The sequence below is a fragment of the Euwallacea similis genome, chromosome 5, assembly GCF_039881205.1.
Source record: "Euwallacea similis isolate ESF13 chromosome 5, ESF131.1, whole genome shotgun sequence".
Taxonomy (NCBI): domain Eukaryota; kingdom Metazoa; phylum Arthropoda; class Insecta; order Coleoptera; family Curculionidae; genus Euwallacea; species Euwallacea similis.
Window position 1 is genome coordinate 4,973,062 of NC_089613.1, and position 17,794 is coordinate 4,990,855.

Sequence of the window (17,794 nt, forward strand, 5' to 3'; positions counted from 1 at the left end):
TAGGACGGAAAACACATTAGTTTAAAACTTATAAAGACAAAATCACAAAATGAAAGTGAGAACACACAAAATGTAAGAGACCATTAAAAAAGAAAATTGAAGAACCCTAAAATGTTAAAAATTAAAAATTTCATAGGTCAAATATTTGCACGCCTTAGATAATGGTCTCAGTACCATCGTTACCAAGGAACCATTATCAAAAAAGTGTAAAATGAAAAAAATGCATCTAACAAAAATCGATGTGTGGACTTTTATTTAGTAAGTATGGTCAACACTTAGTTACCTATGCTTGAACAAAAGATCAACCTCCTCAATATGATAACAAGCTAAATATTAACAAATCCACTTATTATTAGGTAATCTTCAACATGGAAAATGATATTAAAATAAAAAGACCCCTTAAATTAGACACAATAAGCAAACAATAATCACGTGATACGTCATTGCTCAGCGATCGAGACCAGAAATTTTCAGAGCGTTTAATATACAGTCATGGTTATAATTATAATCATTTTTAAAAATTTTAAATTCAAACAGCCTTTTTAAGAAGCAATTTTTAGAGCATATTTATCATTTTTTTAAAAATTATTTTAATCTCTAAAATCACCTTCCAAAATATTTCAATGTTATTAATGTTGTAAACGACGTATATTCTGGACACCCTGTATGGTGGTACCTTGCGAAAAATCCTTTAATATTTAAGAAGATTGTAAAGACCCAACCTAACATTGCACAAAACGACCTCAATTAGACAGTAAAACAACAGACACTCGTAGTTCTTAATGTTGAGGCTAAATTCAATTTATTTAAAAGCGATGGACCATGCTATGTTAGACGTCCTGCAGCTGCAAGTTTGAACAAGAAGTTCATTACAGTGACTGTAAAGCACTGGTGGTGGGACGATTACGGTTTGGGAATGTTTCTCTGATTTTGGATTGGGTCCACCTCATCATATGGCAGGCCGCATGGAGCGTCTTATCTATAGGGACATATTGAGCAATCATCTTGTACCGTATCTTAAAGAAATAATGCCTTTAAAAAATGTTTTCTAATATGATAATGACTCTAAACATAAATTAAAATTTATTATAGAATGGTTGAGAGAGCAAAATACTGAAATTCTATGTTGGTTGTTGCAATTTCCAGATTTAAACCTTATTGAGAACTTATGGGATCATAATGATAATACGGTACAAACATTATATTATACTAATTTAAATTACTTGTATACAGCACTTCAAGAGGCTTGGTAAAATACCGATACCAATTCTACTGATAAATTAATAGAACTTATGCCAAGATAGTACGTAGTTGTGAAACAAAGAGGATATTACACAAAATATCAATATAAGAAAAAATATTAGCTTGTGAGTTAGAATTTAGCTGTTAGTTATATCAATCTACGGAAGTTGCTATATTTTTGTCGAACGCTAGAAAATTTTTTAGTTTTTTACTGGAATTGTTATTACCATTAGACATTTTAAAATTTTAAAAAGTTGCTATAATTATGGCCACTACTGTATGTTACATATTGACATTCCATCTACTTAAGTTCTATTGATTCTTGTTCTTATAATAAATGTTAACAAGAGTTTTCGTCTCAGCTCTTAATAAAGAGCAAACGTTATCCTTTTAGCTGTAACTGAGAACACTGTACAATCCCATCGTTCACGCAACCTCTACTTACGTGTAAAGCGTTATTTACAAACAAAATAAAAAACAAAATTTTAATTCTATATAGTTTGTTCTTACAAAAAGACTTAAGGTAACCAATTTTTCGTGCAGTATAAACTTATTTTAGTCGACATTTTGCGAACTCAACTCGGTTTTTAGTGCCTGCTGAGGACGGAATGGTTGGCCACGAAAGACCATCCCCGAAAGGCTCGTAAATGGAAGGACACAAAATTTGCAACCATCCACTTCTACCTCCCTTTAAGCTCAAAAATTGCCTCCAATTCTCATTGCGCCCCAAGTCGTATGGGTTCAAGTAGACCTTCCCCAGTCCCTTCAATCTAAGTGTCTCGGCTTTGTTTATGTGCGTTTCAATGCTGGTTTCGTTACGAGCTATAAGCTGGCCATGCCAGAAAGACAAACAACCCAGAGCGATAAAAACCCCGATGTTCAGTAAAGTCATGTAAATTATGGATTTCCTGCGAAGATGGTCCGGGGGGTTTAATTCGTGTTCCTCGAAAAATGAGAGATCTAACATTACTGTGTTGGTGACAGGGATAATAGCTCCCGATTTGTTTATTTTAACTGAGTGTCCTTCCAATTCACCATCATCATCACTGGCATCTTTTCCTAGATATATTACATCGTAGGCTATATCCCAACCGAAGAAAATGAGATAAGTCACCCCGAGCACCATGTAAACCATATAAAAGTAAAAATATCGATGATTCTTGAACCCAACGCAATTGTTGAGCCATGGGCAATGATGGTCCATCTTCAGCACGCATCTATTACACACGGAGCAATGATGCGCTCTTGGTGGTTTAGGAGCTATACATTTTTTACATATACTAACAGCCTCAGAAATTAATTCCCCTTCGGGGGAATAACCTGGAAGTACCGTCCAGGCCTTATAATAATTAAAAACTATATTTAATAAAATCCAATGACCTAATAGAAATAGAAATATGCAATAATAAGGATTCTTGTTCCACCAATGAGGAATACCTAGCCAGTAGGCTATTATTACCACAGAAGCTGTTAAACTAGTGATTGATATGACAAGTAAAGAGCCTATGGCCCTCGTGAAGTTTTCTATGAACCAGAATATGGGGCCCATAAAGACATCGGCCACATAACTTGCGTCCATGAAATGGTTATAGGTTAGTGTCTGAACTCCCAAACGGCAGAGTTGGTATGATGTTTGAACACATTGGAAAGAGGTTTTTAGGGCCCGTATAGGGAGGTGTAAAAGGTGAGAGTACCAATGTAACATATTGACTCTTATTCTCTAATAACTAAGGGAAAAATGTTGTGAACTGTATTCTGGACGTGCATACTTAGAGGTTTTTTAGCAATGTTTCTAAGTTTTCAACATACACGATACTGCTATTTTTTTTTTGGATTCAATGAAGACATTGTTTACTTATCCAGATGGTTCCCACATCATTTAACCCTCTTGGCAGGTATGCAGGTTTTCCATGATCTTCTACTATCTAAAAAAAAAATTTGAGCCTAGCACAACACCTTCCACAACATACATATAGGTATCACCAGTTCAAGTGGAAACATAGGGATCGTGTAAATGGGAGAAGGCCTCACAAGGTTTAATATGCCTCCAATAAAGACCAAAGAAGTGGGTCACGAAACTAGCGGTTGAAGTGGACACAGTCCAGTGTCCAGATCTCTCACTGTTTCAGAATTTTTACTTATATTATAAGTTCTAGTGAGGGATTAATCTTATTATTATTTTTTTATTTACATTACTGCATTTTGCTCCAATATTTTTTTAAATTTCCATCGCCGCTAAGGCAGTGAAATTGATACTAATCTAAACATCGAAGTGGAGACGTCAGCCGGACTGACTTCTTTAATCCCTAGTTTCGCCAACTTCGTAGGTCTTTATCAGAGGCATATTAAACCTTGTGGGATCCTTCTCCCTCTTACACAATCCCTACGTTTCAATTTGAACTGCTAATACCTATATGCAAAGTTCAATGGTTCATTGGAATTGCTGGAAGCAAGTTTTTTTAGAAACTGTTATAAGTCTAGAAAATTTGAGAATATGATATGAGGTACCCTCAGAAGTGGAATATTTTAGCTCAGAAGTGGCATCCATAAACAATATGAAAAGTTTTGATATCATTGATGTCAGGTCCCCAGATCATCTTAGTAACAATAATAATCAATCTGCTATAGCTTTTAAAAGTCCTACTTATGAGTTAAAGAATGAAGATGAACTATCTTGAATAGAATTTTTAAAAAGACAATTCAAGTTGATTGAAGATGTAATTTGTGCTAATAAACCTTTACTTATCACCAATCTCTATCTGTACTTGTCTACATGGAAAGTCATTAACATATTGGTTAATCCATGTTAAAGGTTTAGTTAGAATTCATTGGTATAAATAGAATTAATTAAGTAGAATTCATGATTTTCTAGGAGAATTTATATAAAATGCACCAATGTAATGGTTATTGTATAATGGTGTATTACCAATATAATGGTAATGGTGTATGTATGGTATCTTCGAACTAATACTGATGAAATTAGATGTTTGCTTGAAACCAACTTAATGATAGGTCTGTCAAGGAAAAACAGTTACAGAGGTTTGTGGCAACAACAAAGCCTCAGTGCGGCCTGGACGATTAAAAATTTGTTTAATTTTCTGTTGTAAAGAAAGTAAAGAGTTTAAATAACAAGTAAAGTAGTCTTAATAGCTACAGGTTATTAAATCTGTATGTTATGGCAGTTGTACTGCAGAAGGTATCAGAACACGTTGAAAATGTTGAAGTTTTTCAATTAAATGCCAAGAATTTGAATGTTATTTTGGATTTTTATTTATTCACACATGAGATTAATAGCGCTAGATATAGTGAAAATTGCATGAATGAAAGGCAAAGAAGCGCACTTACCAGTTATTGCTATGTAACCAATTAAACTTTTTATAAGATGATTTTACAAGTTTGATGAGATATTTTAAATTGGAAACGATAGATTAAATTCAAATAAGGGGGCAAACTTTCAGTATTTCCCTTCCAGTTTTAACTTTAGAGTCTTGATCAGCTGACGATATCATAACAAAACTTTAGATCAGCTGATGTCACTATTCTATTAAAAAAAAAACTGTTACTAGTAACGGGAATAACGCAACATCACTTTTTAACGTAACAGATTCACATTCTTTCATAACATACTGTGTGTTCTAGTTAACCTTGGCTTCTAACAGTGGTGATGAATAACATGTATCGGCAGGCGCATAGCTGCTAATCTTGCACGCATTCGCTAATTACTCTCTAACTGTTATGTAATGGTTATGTGTTAACTGTTAATAACTGTTATTTGTACGGTTTTTTTGGTGAGTTTGAAGAGGTTAAGTTTAAGGGGTAAAGAATAAGGAGAATAAGGAGTTGGAGTCTTGGATTTTGATTGGAGATAAAGTTTGTAAGCATATTCACTGGAGGGCTGGTTATTGTAATATGTATATATACTGAGTTCAATTGCTCCAATTGCAAGCCCTGGGCCCAGCAGAAGGGCTAGTTTTTACCTTGTCATATATCCTTTATGGGTAACTGTTCTTTTTCCTCAGCATAGAACTTAATGGTTAAGCCCTGTTGTAGGTAGGTACTGTACCATGGCGGTTTCAAGTCCTCATATTGACTGTACGTCAACAAGCTGAGCTGAACCCTTTGAGACCAACATTTAATTTTATTGAAAAACATGTGTTTGTTATTTTACCTACAGGCAACTGTAAAAGGCATAGTAAATGCACAATGAGTAATTAAGCTTTTTATAAAAAAACATATAGCACCATCGAGTACTATGGGGTTGTAATTTGGTACTGCAATGGATGCATCTAATTTGTATCATAAAGAGGAAGACATGCACATTTAATAAATTTACATTCAGCAGGAATAAATGGCTTATAGGTGTTAGAGGGATCCTTGAACTTTTTTTTTTGCCTTTTTAGGCATACATGAATCACCTCTAATAGACCCTGCAACTGACAATCCGAATTTCTTTAAACTGACACTTAATAGATGCTTATTTTCTTAATTAATGCATTAAACTAAACTGAAACAATATTTGCATATGTTGTTCTAATGGGAACTATTTCATAATACATCCATTTAAATCCAATTGTTTTGTAGTGTTACACCTACAAACTGCATGTCTTATATGTCGTGAATTTGTTGAGTATACAAAACATTAGCAACTCAAAAAAAAAAACTGTTTATTTTCAATCTGGAGAGCAATCTGAGTTATGTATTTGTTGTAGCTGCCAACTAAGGAACGTCCACATATAGTCATTTACTGCAGGTAAAGTTGAAAGAACAAAGGATAACATGAGTCTAGGAACAGTATCAAAGGTAAGATATACCTACAGCCATGTCTGCTACAGGCACAATCAGACATGTTTTTATCTCCTAGAACCTCAGTTAACACGTACATATTTGGCTATTATAAGTAAAAATTAAGTTCAAGTCAGGTACATTCTTATAGCTCCAAAAAAAATGTCAAGATAATTATTTTAAAAATGTGTGGCGACTTAAATTTCTTTCCTTTCTTTCAGGTCTCAGAACTATTCAATATCCATAAACTAAATTCAGTAACATCACATCTAATCCACTGCACCCCTGTAGTGGACAAAAATCAGGCTGGAAGGTACAGAATAACTGCGAGACGAAACTTTCCCTTGACTTACGAAATGGCCAATCCCCCGCATAAGATCGCTCATACGAAATCATGGAACTCTTGGAATACTTGTGAGTTGTAGTTTTTTAACTACTGTTTAATGATTCTTCTCAAACTTTATTTTTTAGCTTATTTAGTATCAGTGATTCTACGATTTTTTTATTTTCAGCAAATCTATTGGATGGTTTACGACCTTCAGAAACAGCAGTTGAAGATCAATTCATAAGGAAGTTCGTTCAAGGGACCTGGCACGCGTCTTTCGTTAGTGAAATAATTATTAAAAGACAGCACAATTTAATCAGAATAGGAGGGTTGGTTTATCGAGGTTTAATTCCCAGCAAAATGTATTTTTTAATTGGATATACAGAAGAATTGCTTAGTTATTGGTTGCAGTGTCCAGTGAAAATGGAACTTCAAACTGTAGCAAACAAGAAAGATGTGGTATTTAAATATATTTAGTTTAAAATAGTATATGTAGTGTCAGGTTTACAATTAAAGTTGTGTTAAAATATGTTTTTTCTTAAAGCAAGCTTTTACAGTGACTACGAAAATATCACAACTTACAATTTTGTGATAGGCTGACAGTGACACTGTTGTTAGCGGCCATTTTTAAGACGTAATTGACAATTTGAAGACTTATGGGGAACTTGGGCATGCAAGAAGTGCATACTCAGTGCAGCAACACGATCGCTGAGTGTTATCTGCGTTTGTCTAACATATTATTAGGACAGTCACGAAAACTTCCTCTAAATTCTTTGTGTAAATTACATACTTATAATTTCATAGGTTAATTTTTGTAATAGATACCATGTTAATTTTGTTTTAAGTTTTTTGAATGTTTACTCTTCTGTGTACTCCGGTTTAGCTTTTTCAGGATCACTTGTCCTATGGGGGAATCTTCATTAATTGCCTCTAAAATCTAAACCTTGTTTTTGGCATTCGGATCTGAGACCAGCAAATTTAAAGTTATAAAAAAATGCTGAAATCTAAACGAATTTGTAAAGGACGTCACGTTAACTGAACCTCAACCTATGAAATAAAAAAAATGCAGTTCGGTCGATAGGAAGTTTAACTGTTTCTTAGGGTCTTTTTTGAACAAGGTGCTTTGGTAACGAGAGGGATGTTTAACACAACAGTGTTTCTAGTTTATAAAGGATAAAAAATGTCACTTTATAACTAAATATTTATTTACTATACTATAGAGATGTCGAGAAAAAACTGTTAAGCTGACTAAACATCAAAATTTAAAACCAGTGCTAAAAATTATTAAACTGAAAATACTCATTTAAACCAAACTTAGCCCTGCAAAGAAACAAACTGCTGGAATATTTCCAAAATATGGGGATCCAAATCTTGTGTAAAGAGAAGCGTTTCTAATGTCGAACTGTACTTTTGGACTTGTTCTTGATGCTAAAATAAGAGAAATGACAAGTTAATAATTTCTGCCTACCTCGTAGGATCTTTATTTACTGTTAAAAAAACTTGCTGTAGTCTTCCAATCGTCCATTTATACCAATGGGTGTTGTAGTCTTTTCCGTCAGTGTCACACCGTACTAGATGCTCTGAAAGGATCATGATAAATCGTTGGAAAATTATCAGAAAGAGGTTTTTCTGATCCGCCTGAGCAGCTTCCAATTTTTCCTCCATACGTTCGACCTTTAAAGAGGAATTTAATCAGAAAGTAATTAATTTTTTTCAGCATTTATACCATTTCTTCTGAAGGTTTCTCTGAATCCTCAGTTTTCTTTTTTTCTTCATCACTTTCGCTGTCACTAGATTCCTCAGCTCTAGCCAATTTCTCCCTGGCTTCAGTCAATTCTCCAGTCAACTTAATTACATGTCTGTTCATCTATAACAATTCAAATACTATTTATTGCTTTCCTGATCAACCCGGTGTAGTAGCTTTACCTTTTTAATAGTCAAATGCAGGATTTCCCAGATGTAATTTTTGGTAAATTCTGCGCTGTTCTCTTTGGAAAAAATCCAATTTGCTACTGCCGAACATTCCACGATTTGCGTTTTCAACATTTTATCGATTAACACTACCATCATTTGTTGGTGATTATGCCACAATTCGAACATGTTTCGCAACACGCATATCTGAGCTTCTTCGGAGTCTGCCAAAATCTAATTTATAAGAACACAATTATATTTTTTTGGTACACTGTGTACATGCGAGTTAATTAAAAACCTCAATTAAATTTTAAAATGACAATTTACCAAACTTTGAGAATTCGGCCCTTTGCAGTGCCGTCACTACGCCAATTAGATCCCTCGTTTACTTCAACTTACCTTGAACACATAATGGAACTTTGAAATGGCAGCAAAGCTGTGCGAAAAGCTCTTTGAGCCCAAATTTAGGAGGGTTTGCACGAACACATCAATTTTCAGAGGGTTGAATCGCCCATCTGCTTCTTCGTCCGATCGGGGATTTGGCAGGTCTTTGAGGACCGCAAGGACCTCTTCAGGGCTACATTTTTGTCGAATGGTTACCACCAGTTGGTGAGCGGCGGCGGTTCCGGGGAGATTCACTGAAAGATGAATGTGCTGGATTTCGTTTTTTTTTTAATTGAATTCTGGATGAATTTTCATTTAAATTTCCTTAATACAATTTTTAAATTAGTTAAAAATATTTGGGCTAATTGTATCTATAGAAAATTCCTTGAAAGATATTTTTTAATTAAATCGTTCTAGGGACTTTTCATACATACATATGTATCTGGATATATGATACCTACATACGTATTACATGGAACAGGTACGTACACATATGTTATTTTGAAGAGTTTAATAATTTTTCAGCGACTTTCAATAGCATATAGAAGTATTTTGTAATTTTTAAGTGGCGTATCATGTGGCAAAGATTTTTTAAATTTATGAAAACCCTGGAAGGCGGCTGAAACCAAATTAATGGAAATGGATACTTCAGAACTTCCAAATAACTTCATTCAGTCCTAAGCCATTGCCTCTTGAGAAACTCAGTGAGTACCATAATTCAACAATCGCTGTCGGAATATTTGCGCTAATAATTAATTTTTCAACAATTATTTATTACCCGCTCGTTAATAACGCAACCGAATGTGACCGGAGGTTGCTTCATTTTGCAAATCCGAACATACACAGCATAAGTAAGTCAATGTTAAGAGATGCGCATAAATAATGCGAATATTTCGGAAAATCATTGGGGAAGGGGTATAATTTCTTTAGGAATGCTGAAAACTATCAGGCTATCCCTACATGGTTCCCAGGACCAATACATATAAAATTCTAATGCATGATTTGACTCAAAACAAGTACACAACAATAACTGGCATTGTACTGTCCTGTTTAGAAAGAAAGTAACCACTTGATCCGGTCTTTTCAGCAATTGATTACCCAACCAAGATTGCGTGTTCAATCAGATAATATCTACGGCGTTCCAGTGTAATGAAGAGGGGTAATTAAGGCAGTTCTAATGATTTTAATTTTATTTCAGTGCAGTGCTGTACGCGAAAAGAATACCGTGCGGACCATAAAATTAACGATGTATTAAAATTGAGGGGTAATATGCGCAACGTGTGGATTATCATTGTTGTTATGGTGAGAGTGAGTACAGTGAATATTCTGGTATAATTTCCCTTTAAGCCTGTTTAAGTCAATGAAGTTTTGTTGTCTGTATTGGGGGCTGTCAACATGATTTTTTCTCATTATCTAGATATTATTTCTAGAAAAAATGAGAGCAGTAGGAGTTTCAATTCATTTATAATTTGAAAACTTCAAGTTTCCTATATAAACTCAAAAACCTAGTGGTTAATCAGGAAAAATCAAGGCCTTTCAACCGGTATTCCAAGGGGGTTAACAAAAATTAAAATAAGTTCTCAATACTCATTTATTTTAAAAAACCACATCTCCTTTATACATATGGCCAAGTCACGCCACTGGCTTCTTAAAGGTTCCGAGTTCAAGATAGTCCTTAAAGACAAGTGCATATTATGTTGTATAAATATTATGACACCCTAAAGGACCTTACCGCCATTTCAACTAGGATTTTAAAAGGAGTAGAAGCAAACTAAAACCGTCTCAAGAGAATAAAATTTCATGTTTCTTTAAGGCTGTTCGAGGAAATAATAAAGATTCAGATTGTTGTACTTTCAGTTTACGCATATTTCTAATCAATAAACACAATAAATCTCTTCGATCTATACCTAATTTCAGCTCTGCAAAACGCACACAATGAACTTCCATCTACAAAGACATGAACACAACCCTCTGGACGCGAAATTGGATTGGGAAAATGGTTTAAGAGAGGCCGCTCTCCAGACTTTTTCCAGGGAAAATATTCGAGACAGTAATTTAAGGAGTCGGATTTTTACTGCTCCATTATTAGGTATTAATCTATAAATCGCATAGAAAAGGAAATATAAATTACACCCTTAAGGTAAACATCTTTCAAGAATACCCTTTGGGGACATAACATTACTGGCCAGGGGTCAAATATATGGAAATTATGCTGGATATGTATTTGTGCAGGAGGAATTATTTTGTGACGTAAACAAAGTGTATCAGGTGAGAAAATGAAGCATAAAAAATGAGAAATAAAAGCGCAAAAATTAAATTAAATTTTTATTGCTACAAAAGCAATTTTTTTGTTTTTTTTTCTTGATGTGAAAATTTGCATTTTAGACCCGTCAAAACGAGGTGTTACTTGCGTTATGGTCTGTGAAACGAATACGACATAGATCATCAAGAAGCAGACATGATGTTGTCAATCTGGAATTCATAATATCACCGGTTAATGGACTATACTCCAAAGATTACTTAACCAGAGAAGGTAACTTATCATTGGAAAATCAGGGTTTAAGTTGTTAACAAAAGTTTAGATAACGTCCAACAATTATGTGATATTTGAGTCAACTTGTTAGATCTTCGGTAACATGAAAAAAGAGAAGTGCGATGACGCCATTATTGGCTACGAATTTGATTGGAGCGCGTGGGAATTGCGTCTTGACAACAGTGTGTTAAATAACGTTAATATTTGCTTTTTGTTTCGATTTCATTAAAAACAAAGCAGAATAGTTGACAGTGATAACAATGCATTAATAACGTTTTAAAATTAATATCACAAACTCCGAGTAAAAAAAAATAGCAGTAAAGCCTACGAAATATTGTTTAAAAACTGCCAGAAAATTTTGGATTTCAGAACAAAAATTCACTATTTATTTGTGTTGAAAAAATCGTTTAGAACAGTTCACTCAAACCGTTAACTCATAACGTGTATTACTCTATAAATTTATTTTAAAAATAGCGAAACAGAGGAATTTACATTTACAATTCTGTTCTTAGGAATTGTTAAAAAATAAGGTTTTTTCAGGAAGTTTTAACTATGACCTTCCCGGACATATATTCACTTCAAGCGGATTTCAAGAACCCTCAAGTATAGACGTAACTGCTAGCAGTTACAAGAGGAGCAGGATTATTGGAAAAATAAATAATATGAGTTTTCATATTTCTCAGAAAAAGTCCACTACAGAAACTATCAGGTAAGAAATAAATTATATTCTGTTAACAGAAAATTATACGATTCAGGGCCATGGAAACCAAAAAATTGGCTGAAGATCAGCCTTTATCCAATCAATTAAACTGTGTGGGTGATAGAAAAACATATAAAAAATTGTTGCAGGGCTCTTCCGCCTGTAAAACAACTCGAGCAACCATCAAAATCTACTACTGAAAAATCAGTTCATCCTGAAAATTTTACTGTAAACCAGATGGTTTTAACTGCCACTGCAAACTCGCAACTGGAGGAATTTACAGAAAACTCTATCATTATGACGAAACTCACTACAAGTAGTCATCGATCAGAGAAACAAAAACTAACAACAACTGAAAGAAACATTTTAACAACAGCCACGAAACTCAACAATCAAAACGTGATTTTGAATTTCATCCCGTCTCCTGTAGAAAACCAAATTAAAGACACACAAAGAAATATTGCAAAACAAACAATTGTGGCAAATTTTTACACTATATCACCCATAAACATTTATCTTCCTGCTCCGATGGTTGTAACAAATTTGGAGCAGACAAGGAATTATACTAGTAGTATAATGGAACACTTTCCTACTACGACCACTGGAAGAAACTTTATTACACAACCTACACCCTTAAGTACCATAAGTGACAAAAGCTTAGCAAAGCATACGATGGAAAAATTCCGGAAAACCACTGAGAGTAAAGGACAGAGGCATACTACAATTGGGGACGTAATATTTACACCAAAAACTAGTAGTATTAAGCCTGCATATAAAATATTTACATCGCCACCTCCAGCTATTTTTTATGCTGAAGAGAAAACCACAGCAACAACTCCAAGAATGTTTGATAGTTCAGCAGTGGAAGAATTAGTTCAACCCCCCACATTGGGGGTAATATCAACCATAATGGGTTCTTTCTCTACCCAAGAAAAGAGCACTATTACCAAAGAATTGAGCGAATCTACTATAGCTACTATTCCGTACATTCGTGTAATTGAAACGACTACAAAAGCGGCCTCTACGCGTGTAAAAGCTGAGGAAGCAGTAAAAACAACTTTAGAAACTGTAACAAAATCAACGCTGTTTGAAAAAACTGAAACTGCAAAAGAGATTACAGAAGTAATTACTGCGACTCCAAATGTATTTACGGTAGCTTCAACTGCAGCTTTAGACATATTTACCGCAACTCTAGATACAATTACTACTGCTCCAATTGAACTTACTACGACTCCAAATATATCAACCTCAATCCCGGACGCAATTATTAGTGTTCCAAATGTATTTACTATAGTTCCAGATGTATTTGCACTTTCTACAGATGCATTTACTGTAGCATCTACTTATTCCAATCCTCCCACCACAATTACAAAAGAAGTAACCACTGCAAGCCAAAAAATTTCGGTAATCACTCAAGAAGCACCATCAAGTACTAGTAGACCAAAACCTGCAACTACGGTCAGACCTATAGATAAGACCACTGAAAAAAACGACTTTCTAATAGAACCAGGATTGAAACCAGACAACAAGCCTTCAATTGCTAATAAGCCTTACAAAGACTACAACGAGGATGATATTTTTGGGCCGAAACAGTATCTTCCGCCTGCCTTAAATCGAGAAACTCCTCTAAGACCACTTGAGGAGTCTGAGGCGGCAAAAGAGCTGTTTGATGGTAGCCGAATGAGGAAATCTTTGGAAAATACCAAAGGACTTGAAAAGGAAATTACGTCAACAGCCGTAACTAGGCCTACAGTCGAAATTGAGAAGAAAGTTACAACGACTGAGAAAATAAAACGAAGACCTTCTTTCAGCGTCTCTAAACGACCTATTAAAGAATTAAAGAAAATGACAGAAGATGCGGTAACAAGCCAAAGTTATTTAACATCTATATCTTATGAGGTACACAAAACGAACCATAGGAACGATGGAAAAAATCCTCCCGGACGGAATGGGGCAGTGTCCAGAGTTGAAAAAAGTGAGTCATCGGAGACTTCAGATGGAAAAACCAAAACGAGAAGAACCAAATACAAGAGAAAAAGAACGTATCTTTCAAGTGTAAATAAAATAGTAAATAATAAACAAAATGTATCGTGATTTTTATTCGTTTCTTTTTCGCGTAAAAGAGTAATAAAAATAAAACCTTAAACATTTAATATGTAAGATCAGAGAATAGATTAGATTATTTCTCCTTAAGGAGCTACACTTCTTAAGATGGAACACCCAGTACATTTAGTTAAAAATGGTGCTTCAAATCATGAATTCAAGAATAATACATATTTTGGGAATCATTTTATGGAATATTGAAAGCTTGTATGCTAAAATCTAAACAATAATATAATAAAGAAATGGTAAAAATCTTTAAATCTGAATATGACATGTTGTAGAGAAGAGTTTACCAAACGAGAACAAAAACTTTGTTAGACGTTGAAAACTGTTTGCAATCTTTTTCCAACGTTAGGTTTAAATATGAAATATCCTCAAATTTAGAAGAAGCACACTTACATTAATTATCAATATAAAGTAACTGGTGGTATATATGGAAAAATATCTTGAAGTAGTTAATGAGGCTTTAATTGTGTGGTACTGACAATATAGTCTTTTACTACTTTGGTAAAGTTTATATGTGATTCTCAATAATATTGTGAAACTTTTCACTTACCCGCTTCAGATTCCTTAGCGTATTTGTATTCGGGCTCTGGTTTGGTCGGGATGAACGCGTCAAACGATGCCGGCAAAATCTCCCTTATCCTCTGATGATATGACAACCTAATAATTAAAGACAAAAGAGTAAATTGCTTTTTGCACTGTGCTTCGCACAGCTGAGCCACGTTTAAAAGCTTTAAAATAGCTGCTGTTACCTCATGCACTTCAACATAACCTCCCTAACGAACTTGGGCTTCGGATGGTCCGGTTCGAGCCCTAAACAAACGTCCCAATCCTCCCACCTCCACCTAAACTGGAAGTTACTTAGATGGTACGAAAACCAGCTAACGAATCTGAAAAACACATAGTAATGGAACGTTTTCATATTAAAAATTTCTTGAAAATTACAGTTCGTCCGTGCTTTGGACCGTCAATAGTAGTCGATCAAACAAACTTACCTATCGTAACAAGAGACATTCATAGAATCAATTCTATGGAATAGCATTTCCGTGGCGAGTGCCAGTACTTGTGGCATGCTGCTGGGCTGCAGTTTACACAATTCAATCAAAATCGAGCCATAGCATATTTCGAGGTACCTGGGAGCAGGCATGTGGAACAATTCCGCGAATATTACCTCCACAATACAATATTCAAGAGGAATTTTTAACTTGTAGGGAAAGTTAAGCAAGTGGGCTGCGCAGTCTTTTCTTTCCAGATGATACATTCCTAAAAAAGAGTAAAAACTGAAGTTTTTAATACAAAAATACAGATGTGCAGTATGCGAAAACAAAGACTTCTACTATAAGATTTTCACAATAGTTATACTTACCAATAATTGAATGTAAATGTTCCTCAATTAGGAACCGTTCAATCGAATGGGCACCTGGTAAAATCGGACCTTCAGGGCAGTCTGTGTAATCAAAAAGTCTGAATACGACCCACGGCATCGGGTACTTGTATGAATCGTGATGGGGTGGGGGCAGAATACTCGGTAAGTTATGTTGTAATGCTTCACATAAGATGGAATCAAACGCCAAATATGGACGAGGAATGTGCTTTTCTGCCCAATTATCTTGCCTAAAACATCCGATTTGTTGCAATCGACTCAGAACCTTTCACGTGTTTATGCATTTTACATTTGTTTTTGAAAAACAGTGAGGTTTAATAAAGAATTTTTGATACAAATTATTTTTTTAGATCTTCTATACAATTTAACTACCACACCAAAACACCTATCTACCTTAACTTTCTGATTTGATCCCACAAACAGTCTAAATACTCCTCCTGGGGATGTGGGCTGTCGCTGGCCCACACTTTCAAGGCATTATGGTGCTTTTTTGGCCTCTTATTTAAAAATACCTCAATTTGTACAAGCAAGTGTTCTAGTGCTTGCTCTTTTTTCTCATACAGCTCTCTACCAACCCATGGAAGAGTGGAAAGGATGGCGAACACATACCAATCTCTGCGAACCTACATTTTTTCAATTATAGAGTATTTCAGACACATGTAACACAGAGAATTAATTTTTTTGACTAATCAACGTTGCCGAAAATTTATTTCTCATATATTCTTATAGAATCAGGACTCTGAAGGTTGAGAAATTTGTCGTTACCTGGGGTACAGGATCTTCATTGGCAGCATCGATCATATTATCCAGCAATTGTAGAAGTGACGTCGCACTGATTACGTGGCAGTTAACCAGGTCTGCCAGAAATCTTAGAGAGTAGCGTGCAGGTTCCCATTTGCAACCTATGAATCGCCATAGAGAACAATCTTAATTTTATCCCAATTTTGCAGAAGCTTTTGTGCCAATTTGTATATCATAAAGGGTCAATAGATCAAAGTCCTGCAACTTCATCACAAGGTTAATTAATCTCCACAAAAATGTGAAAATAAAGCCTGAATATTGGTGAGTTTCATGGTTTCAATAAAAATTATTTTATTATTGCCAGTACATGGATCTAAGACTAATATTTTACAGTAAACATAGGCAAAAAAATAAAGGAAGAGGCCATTCAGAACTAACCTTTAAGGGCTTCTTTAAAAGTTTTGACCATGTATTCGACAAATTCGCCACCAAAATTGAAATTTTTAGCATTCAACAAACCAACAAGAGTTGTGTAGATTGTGCATTTTTCCGGCATGCGAATTGCACAGTCCGTGAGAATCCGTAGGATTTTCATTCTGAAAATCGAAATAAAAGTTCTTGATTATGAGAAATTCTCTAAAATGGTCCATACTTGGGTTAGATCCAGGATAAAGGAACAGCAAATATCCATCAAAACTTACCTAAAAGTACTCAAGTCAGCTTCTAAAACACTAGCTAATCCTTCGAGGTTAGATTCCAATGAAGATGTACTTTTTTCTCCAACACGCAGAATGAGTGACTCCAACCTGTCTTCAATTTCTTGATTTTCTGACACTCGTCTTCTTTTTCTGTATGGCCTATCTGGAAGATGAAATCGTGGCAATTTATGTTTTGATCAAGGCATATTGAGGGTATATATTCTGCATGTTTCAAGTTTCTTACATTATGTTTATGTTGTGCTGTACCAGTAAATACATCCTACTTAAATAATTTTGCTTGAAGCAAATTATCTAATGCATATTATCATATATTTCCGATTTCAATAGGGATTAAAAATTCATTTAAATGTAATAAATAAGAGGAAGCCTTACCATAGCCATCGTCTTCATCATGAGGCCTTCTCCTGCTCATTATCCTAGACCAAGACTGACAGTTAAGTTAAAAGCAATATGAGATGATAGGGCACCTTTTGGCAGAATTATAACAGCCGAAATAAACACTTTTAACGAGGTAAAAAGTGAATTTGGGACAGAAAAAGACTACTGTCCACAACACTAAACACTTTAGCTTTAGCTACTTTTAGGTTAGTAGATTAGAATACACAAAATAACGCGTATTTAGTAGACGTTGCGAAAAAACTAGTTACCAAAGGTATTGGTGTACTCTGTTACTTAGACCTCCATAGCTTAGAACAAAATATTATATATATAAAATTACTATGGTTGTAAATAATTACAAGGCATGCAAGGCAGTGTATTAAATTACATTTTAAAATTTTGACTCTCTCTGATAAATACAACTTTCTTTCCCTTGGATGCATGTTCCAGGTTCCGGCTATCACAGTTCCAGTTATATTGATGTCATTTCAACGTGAAATCTATTCTATCGGGGCTATGAGCATACTAGCTTGTAGGCAACCAAACTAACAGAGATTTAATTTACATTATTTTCTTTTAATCGTTTAAA

At 34.7% G+C, this 17,794-nt stretch overlaps 4 protein-coding genes across 5 annotated transcripts; 2 read left to right on the forward strand and 2 right to left on the reverse strand.

The window, feature by feature from the left end:
- Positions 1-995: 995 nt before the first annotated feature.
- Positions 996-4,727, reverse strand: LOC136409139 (palmitoyltransferase ZDHHC16B). Its single transcript, XM_066390466.1, has 2 exons — positions 4,588-4,727; positions 996-3,167 (listed from the first exon to the last, which is right to left on the reverse strand). The coding sequence occupies exon 2, from the start codon at positions 2,945-2,947 to the stop codon at positions 1,793-1,795; it is 1,155 nt and encodes a 384-aa protein (XP_066246563.1). The 5' UTR covers positions 2,948-3,167; positions 4,588-4,727; the 3' UTR covers positions 996-1,792.
- A 340-nt stretch (positions 4,728-5,067) lies between these two features.
- On the forward strand, positions 5,068-6,876 carry mRpS24 (mitochondrial ribosomal protein S24). Of its 2 annotated transcripts, none has more exons than XM_066390469.1 (4): positions 5,068-5,116; positions 5,952-6,042; positions 6,246-6,438; positions 6,537-6,876. In XM_066390469.1, exons 2-4 carry the CDS (start codon positions 6,019-6,021, stop codon positions 6,824-6,826), a joined length of 507 nt encoding a protein of 168 aa, XP_066246566.1. In that variant the 5' UTR covers positions 5,068-5,116; positions 5,952-6,018; the 3' UTR covers positions 6,827-6,876. The 2 variants fall into 2 exon arrangements, with proteins under 2 accessions (XP_066246566.1, XP_066246565.1); XM_066390468.1 differs by lacking the exon at positions 5,068-5,116 and adding an exon at positions 5,247-5,292.
- A 660-nt stretch (positions 6,877-7,536) lies between these two features.
- On the reverse strand, positions 7,537-17,363 carry Cbp80 (Nuclear cap-binding protein subunit 1). The gene is made up of 14 exons (XM_066390460.1): positions 17,200-17,363; positions 16,810-16,969; positions 16,547-16,704; positions 16,133-16,269; positions 15,761-15,990; positions 15,350-15,597; positions 14,979-15,246; positions 14,736-14,873; positions 14,537-14,643; positions 8,660-8,898; positions 8,276-8,494; positions 8,076-8,216; positions 7,838-8,023; positions 7,537-7,777 (listed from the first exon to the last, which is right to left on the reverse strand). Exons 1-14 carry the CDS (start codon positions 17,237-17,239, stop codon positions 7,664-7,666), a joined length of 2,385 nt encoding a protein of 794 aa, XP_066246557.1. The 5' UTR covers positions 17,240-17,363; the 3' UTR covers positions 7,537-7,663.
- LOC136409049 (uncharacterized) lies at positions 9,797-13,971 on the forward strand. The gene is made up of 6 exons (XM_066390335.1): positions 9,797-9,952; positions 10,562-10,733; positions 10,785-10,912; positions 11,030-11,177; positions 11,718-11,886; positions 12,027-13,971. Exons 1-6 carry the CDS (start codon positions 9,914-9,916, stop codon positions 13,969-13,971), a joined length of 2,601 nt encoding a protein of 866 aa, XP_066246432.1. The 5' UTR covers positions 9,797-9,913.
- Positions 17,364-17,794: the final 431 nt, after the last annotated feature.

What these genes read in the sequence shown, in the direction of transcription:
- LOC136409139 (XM_066390466.1), bottom strand. Translation starts at nt 2,947, where the DNA reads ATGTTACATTGGTACTCTCACCTTTTACACCTCCCTATACGGGCCCTA.
- mRpS24 (XM_066390469.1), top strand. Translation starts at nt 6,019, where the DNA reads ATGAGTCTAGGAACAGTATCAAAG. An exon ending in GTCTAGGAACAGTATCAAAG is followed by an intron (nt 6,043 to 6,245) that starts GTAAGATATACC and finishes CCTTTCTTTCAG; the next exon opens with GTCTCAGAACTATTCAATAT. An exon ending in ATGGAACTCTTGGAATACTT is followed by an intron (nt 6,439 to 6,536) that starts GTGAGTTGTAGT and finishes TTTTATTTTCAG; the next exon opens with CAAATCTATTGGATGGTTTA.
- LOC136409049 (XM_066390335.1), top strand. Translation starts at nt 9,914, where the DNA reads ATGCGCAACGTGTGGATTATCATTGTTGTTATGGTGAGA. An exon ending in TTTTACTGCTCCATTATTAG is followed by an intron (nt 10,734 to 10,784) that starts GTATTAATCTAT and finishes TACACCCTTAAG; the next exon opens with GTAAACATCTTTCAAGAATA. An exon ending in TCCACTACAGAAACTATCAG is followed by an intron (nt 11,887 to 12,026) that starts GTAAGAAATAAA and finishes AAATTGTTGCAG; the next exon opens with GGCTCTTCCGCCTGTAAAAC.
- Cbp80 (XM_066390460.1), bottom strand. Translation starts at nt 17,239, where the DNA reads ATGAGCAGGAGAAGGCCTCATGATGAAGACGATGGCTATG. An exon ending in TTTTAAAGAAGCCCTTAAAG is followed by an intron (nt 16,270 to 16,546) that starts GTTAGTTCTGAA and finishes GGCGATTCATAG; the next exon opens with GTTGCAAATGGGAACCTGCA. An exon ending in AGTTCCATTATGTGTTCAAG is followed by an intron (nt 8,495 to 8,659) that starts GTAAGTTGAAGT and finishes CTTATAAATTAG; the next exon opens with ATTTTGGCAGACTCCGAAGA.